This window comes from Camelus dromedarius, chromosome 7 (genome assembly GCF_036321535.1).
Source record: "Camelus dromedarius isolate mCamDro1 chromosome 7, mCamDro1.pat, whole genome shotgun sequence".
NCBI lineage: Eukaryota > Metazoa > Chordata > Mammalia > Artiodactyla > Camelidae > Camelus > Camelus dromedarius.
The window spans coordinates 58,966,922-58,972,269 of record NC_087442.1 but is presented as its reverse complement, the minus strand read 5'-3'; the positions used below and the strand labels follow the sequence as shown (position 1 = coordinate 58,972,269).

At 55.4% G+C, this 5,348-nt stretch overlaps 1 protein-coding gene across 1 annotated transcript; it reads right to left on the bottom strand.

The window, feature by feature from the left end:
- Positions 1-309: 309 nt before the first annotated feature.
- On the bottom strand, positions 310-4,380 carry DLX5 (distal-less homeobox 5). Its single transcript, XM_031454939.2, has 3 exons — positions 3,816-4,380; positions 1,714-1,898; positions 310-703 (listed from the first exon to the last, which is right to left on the bottom strand). The coding sequence occupies exons 1-3, from the start codon at positions 4,168-4,170 to the stop codon at positions 374-376; spliced, it is 870 nt and encodes a 289-aa protein (XP_031310799.1). The 5' UTR covers positions 4,171-4,380; the 3' UTR covers positions 310-373.
- Between the last annotated feature and the right edge of the window lie 968 nt (positions 4,381-5,348).

Below are 5,348 nucleotides of genomic sequence, written 5' to 3'. Positions count from 1 at the left end.
TTAGGAACATTTTGCTTTCATGGTCGAAATAATTTTATTTATCCAGAATATACAGTTTAATTCCTCTATCTACACTTATTTACACGGTTAAAATAATATTGAAAAAAAGTCTTTTGAAAAGTTGAGGTCATAGATTTCAAGGCACCATTGATAGTGTCCACAGTTGCGCAAAAAAAAGTTCGTCTGTAAAAAAAGGGGGGCGGGGTCCTTTGAAATGCAATAACTTACATGCAAAAAAAGCTTTACACATGAATCTTTTTTGTTTCCGTTTTCCAAACTTCCCCATATGAATTCTTTTTTTTTTCTTTAATAATTTTCTAAAACAGCAAAAACACAGTAGTCCCAAAAAAGAGAGAAAGAGAAAGCGGCCTGTCTAATAGAGTGTCCCGGAGGCCAGAGCCAGTGGGTGTTGTAAGGAGCCGGGCGGCGGCAGGTGGGAATTGATTGAGCTGGCCGCGCTCGGGTACCATGAAGCCGAGTTCTCCAGGTAGCTGGACGCGGGGGACTGGTTGGAGGTCGGAGGGTGGGCATGAGGGTGGTGGCTGAGCGAGCGGGACGAGCCCTGGGGCTCCCACACCGCCGGAGACTGCGGCGAGTTACACGCCATGGGGTCGCTGGAGCTGGGGCTGTGCTCCGGGGGCATCTCCCCGTTTTTCATGATCTTCTTGATCTTGGATCTTTTGTTCTGAAACCAGATTTTCACCTGGGTGGGGGAACAAAGGCACACGTTACCGGGACACTCACTGGTTGCCCGCGCCTCCCTCAGGGCGGCGACTAGAGGCACCACCGGACCCCAGGAGGCCGGGCCCTGGCGTCTCCCCGCAGCTCGCGGTCTACGGTCAAGGGGCTGGGCCAGAGGTAACTCCTGGGTCGCCGGCCCCAGAGGGCGCCCCGGCAGCTGTGAGGGCACGGCCCCAAGGCTTTTGTCTTTTGTTGGGGCTGGGGGAGGGGAGGAGGGCGCGAGTGTCCGCCGCGGTGGGCGCGCACACGTAGGCCTGCGCCAAGCGCACGCAACGCGGCGCCGCGAACGTCTCCAGAACAACCGCCCCAGCCACGCGCGAGCGAGCGTTTGGGGGCAAGGAGCGGTCTCCCGGTCTTCCTCCCTACTACTTTCACTCCCTCCTCGGCTCCGAGAACGTTCTTTATTCTTCCACAGGCCCTAGCGGGGTTGGAGTGGGAGTGAAGGGAATGAGACAATCCAGGGCAGATTTCCCCGTACAACAGCGCCCCCACCTCGCGACCCTCAAGCTGCTGCGGCCTAAAGCTCCACAGGAGCCGGGCGTGACCCGTCAACTCTTCCGGCCCGAGGCGACGTTCCCGGCCTTCGCGGCCTGAGACCACCGCTTGGTCTCCAGGCCCAGCTCACCCCTAGAGGCTCTGCATTGTGCAGAGAACCAGACAGTTCCTCAAAACTGCGAGAGTGTCCTAGAAATAACCCTCCCCTTGTTTCCAACCTAGGAAACTGGTCCCTCGACCCCGGAGGCCGGAAGTGGGGAGGGGGAACTTCTTGGGATGAACGACGTCTCCATCCCGCCCCACCGTCGCACGTCGGCGACACCGGGCCTAACTCCTGGAGGGAAGGGCGTGGGGTCAGTGTCTATGAGTTTCTCCCAGCTGCTATAGAATCGGCTCCAGCCCGTCGGGACCGAACCGCGCGGCCCAGCCAGGCTTGCAGGCGAGGCGGGGCGGTGGCCCGGCTGCGGCGGGATTTACCTGTGTTTGCGTCAGTCCCAGTGAGGCGGCCAGCTCGGCGCGTTCGGGCAAGGCGAGGTACTGAGTCTTCTGAAACCTTCTCTGTAACGCGGCCAGCTGAAAGCTGGAATAAATAGTCCTGGGTTTACGAACTTTCTTTGGTTTGCCGTTCACCATCCTCACCTCGGGCTCGGCCACTTCTTTTTCTAAATAATCAAAAAAGACCGGGTTAGAGCTTGTCGGAAGACAATGGCCCTTTTGCAGACCTCTCAAATACTGTCCTCAAGTTTCTTCCCAAGCAGCCTTCACTCTCTTTTCCCCATATCAACACCTTTGCTTCACGAGACTCAGAGAAGTAACCTCCCCCCAACCCCAAACAAATCATGGAAAAAGCAGGTAGCCTGATTAATTTCCTACTCTGTTCATTCAGGTTCTCCTGGGCTTGTGCAAAGCGCTTTGGACAGTACAGCTCCCTTCTTGGGATTTAGCCCTTGCAGCGGTTCCTGCTTCACTCGGACTCGTTTTCACCTCCACCCTTGTGCTCACCCACGTTCCTGGGGTGAGTCTGGAGAGCCCCTCCCGGGGATTCAAGGGGGAGGCCCCTGGGCCGTGACCCCCCTTATGTCAGCGTCTGTTAGGGAGCCCGCAGGAGTTAGGAGGCCAGACGCATGGGCAGGGAAGACGCTAGCCGAGGTCTCCAAAGTTCAAAGACCCACAAGCAAACTGTGCTCCTTCAATTCAGAAGCTAGCAGTCCGGGCCGCTGCAGACAGAAGGCCGATTATGTAGTCCCCATAATCTCCCTGCAGATCTGCGAGGGCACAGATGTGTCTGGTTTCTTTTACAAATAGACTTAATAAGTTCTTGGCCAAAAGAAAAAAATTTTTTCATTTATGCACGAAGTACAGAGATACTGAGAGGGACGAAAGCACCCCACACCCGGGGGCAATCTTTTAAAGTTTAGTAAGAGTCACAGATTGAAAAGGAATCCGTGGTGGGGTGTTTTCGTAGGAAAGGGGCGACAGGTCAGGACGACCTTACCAGAGTTATGAGTGTAGACAGGGGAAAAGACTCTTGGAATGCGTGTTTCACAAACGTGCCCTGGGGCCATAAGTCCCCTTTCCCAAAAGTACCACCTTATCAAAAGTGCCCATCTCTGGAATGGGCGGAGAACCTCTCCTTGGAGTGCGTGTGTGTGTGTGTGTGTGTGTGTGTGTGTGTGTGTGTGTGTGTGTGGCGAGCTCCTGGGAGAGGAAGGGTGGAGGATGAGGGCTGTGGTCTCAAGTCTACCAGACCAGGGAGTGCTAATATTAGCAGGATTATTAATGTGCTGGTGGGAAGAGATCAAACCTGACCAGCAAAACCTCTCCAAGGAGACCTCTTGCCTCTCTCTTACCGCCCAAGCTCACTAACCCTCTTAAAACTCTCCGACTAAGTTTAAAGGCAGACGAGAAAGGAGATGGGAAGGAGGAACAGATTTTAGGCACCTACGGAGAAAGAAAAAAAAAATCGCCCCAATAACGTGACCCCTCAGCAACCCTCCTCCACTTTTAAATGGCTTTTTGTTTTTGGAACTGCCTTGAATAAACCGCAAGGCTCTCAGGCGCGCTCTTCCTCGGGCGGGCTACAGCTCCCCGGCCTCCGCCCCCGCCCGGCGCGCTCCGGGCACCAACGCGGCGCTGGCTCGCGGCTGCGCTCAGATAATCCCCACAGCCTTTGTGGCAGCCTTCTACTCCCACTCGTGTCAACCGAGCACGCTTACAGAAAATTCCAACAAATAACCTTTCGTTTATTACTCAAACGCCATCCGAGCTGCTTGATTCTCTCCTCTCTCCGCCCCTTACCCCTTTTCAGCCTAGCTGGGAATCCAGAGACTGAGGGGTAGCCCCGAAGGTTCCGGAGAAGAGAGACGCTGGTGGTCCGAGCTACCAAGGCTTCTTCTACTAAGAATCCCTAAAATGCTGGCCCGGGAACCTCTCTTGGTTGCAGAGTCCAGGCCCCCAATCCCTTATGCCGGGTGCGCCCCCACGGCAGTGGATGGCGTGGCCCCGTATCTCCCACCCCACCTCGCCCCTCCGGAATCCTGGGTCTCCTGGAATCCGTTCCCTCCCCCCCATCTCCCTACCTGGCTGGCTGGTGGCGCTGGGGACGCGGTTATAGGCGCCGCCGTACTGGTGGTAGGGGCTGGCGTAGCTGTAGTCGGCGTAAGCTTTGGCGGGGTAGCTGCCGGCGGAGCCGTTCACGCCGTGGTACTGGTACTGGTAGGGGTTGAGCGCTTTGCCGTAGGAAGCCGAGGTAGGAGAACAGTAGCCGTGCGGGGCTCCCCCCGCGGGGCTGTAGTAGTCGGAATCGGTAGCCGACGACTCAGGCAAAGTTGGCGATTCCTGAGACGGATGGTGCATGGCTGCGGACGTCTGGAACGGGGCTTGGAAGTCGCCGGATCGGATGCTGGGGACCCTTCTGTCAAACACTCCTGTCATCGCTCACTGGCGGCGTCGGCTGTCCTTGCTGCTGTGCGGCGGCTGCTGCCGGAGTTGGCTGTGGGGCTGCTCTGGTCTAAGCAGACATGGCTGTGGGAGCGAGGGAGGAGGAAGAGGAGGAGGAGGAGGAGAGGAGGAGGAGGCGGCAGCAGCGGCGGCGGCGAGGAGGAGGCTGGGAGTCGTGGAGGCTCTGTCTCCGGCAGGCTGACTGCTGGCTGAGGCGCAGCACTGCCTTGGTTAAATCCTTAATTGCGCGCTTACGCACAGCGGGGTGGATCGGGTTCCATTGGCCAGGGCCTCGGGAGCAGCAGCAACACCCTAACTCGTCCAACTAGTTTTAGCACAACAAAGCATTGCTTAAAAAAGAGGGAGAAAAAATGGAGGAGGGGGGAGTGTGTGTGTGTGTGTGTGTGTGTGTGTGTGTGCGCGCGCGCGCGCGCGCGAGTTGTTGCTTGTTGAGGGAGGAGGGTCTCAGTCTGTTTTCAGTGACTATTAAAGACAACGCAGAACCCCCAACACCCAGCTCTGTACTGTCTGGAGACAATGTGTTACAGTCAGCAGCCTCAGAAGTGAACAGGTTTGGGGGATGAGGTAGAGGACCGTCTTTCCTTGCTCCTCACCTCCCCGCCCCTTGAGCTGCACCAGGGGCGAATTTGGAATTGAACACTAATATTGAAATGGGGAATCAAAGCGGGGTGGGGAGCAGGGATGTGGGACAAAGGTGAGAAGAAACTGATGAGAACAGTATTTTTAGTGGGGTGCTGGGGACCAAGTTGTAATTTACGTGTGTTGAAAATTTGTGGTTTGGGGAAAGACGACAAATTTGCAGCAAACACTCCCTTTGCCTGGGATAGGTTATTTCTCAGACAAGGGCTAGATAAGGATGCTCAAGAATGCACACTTAATGGCAGGGAGAGTTCCTGCAACCCCAAATCCCTACAATGACTTTAAAAAAATCACTGTCTTAAGCACAAATAACTTAACAATTCCCAAATAGCTGGGCCCCAAGAGGAGTGGGCAGCTCCATGTTTTGTTCAATATTTCTAGTCTTTTGGGATGCCATTGGAATAGAGGGTCTGTAACTCTGTGTTCAGTGGCAAAGACTCCTAGAAAAGTAGATGGTCTCTGCATGACCTGTCATTCCTCAGAGACCTAATAGGAACCCCAAGAACACTGGG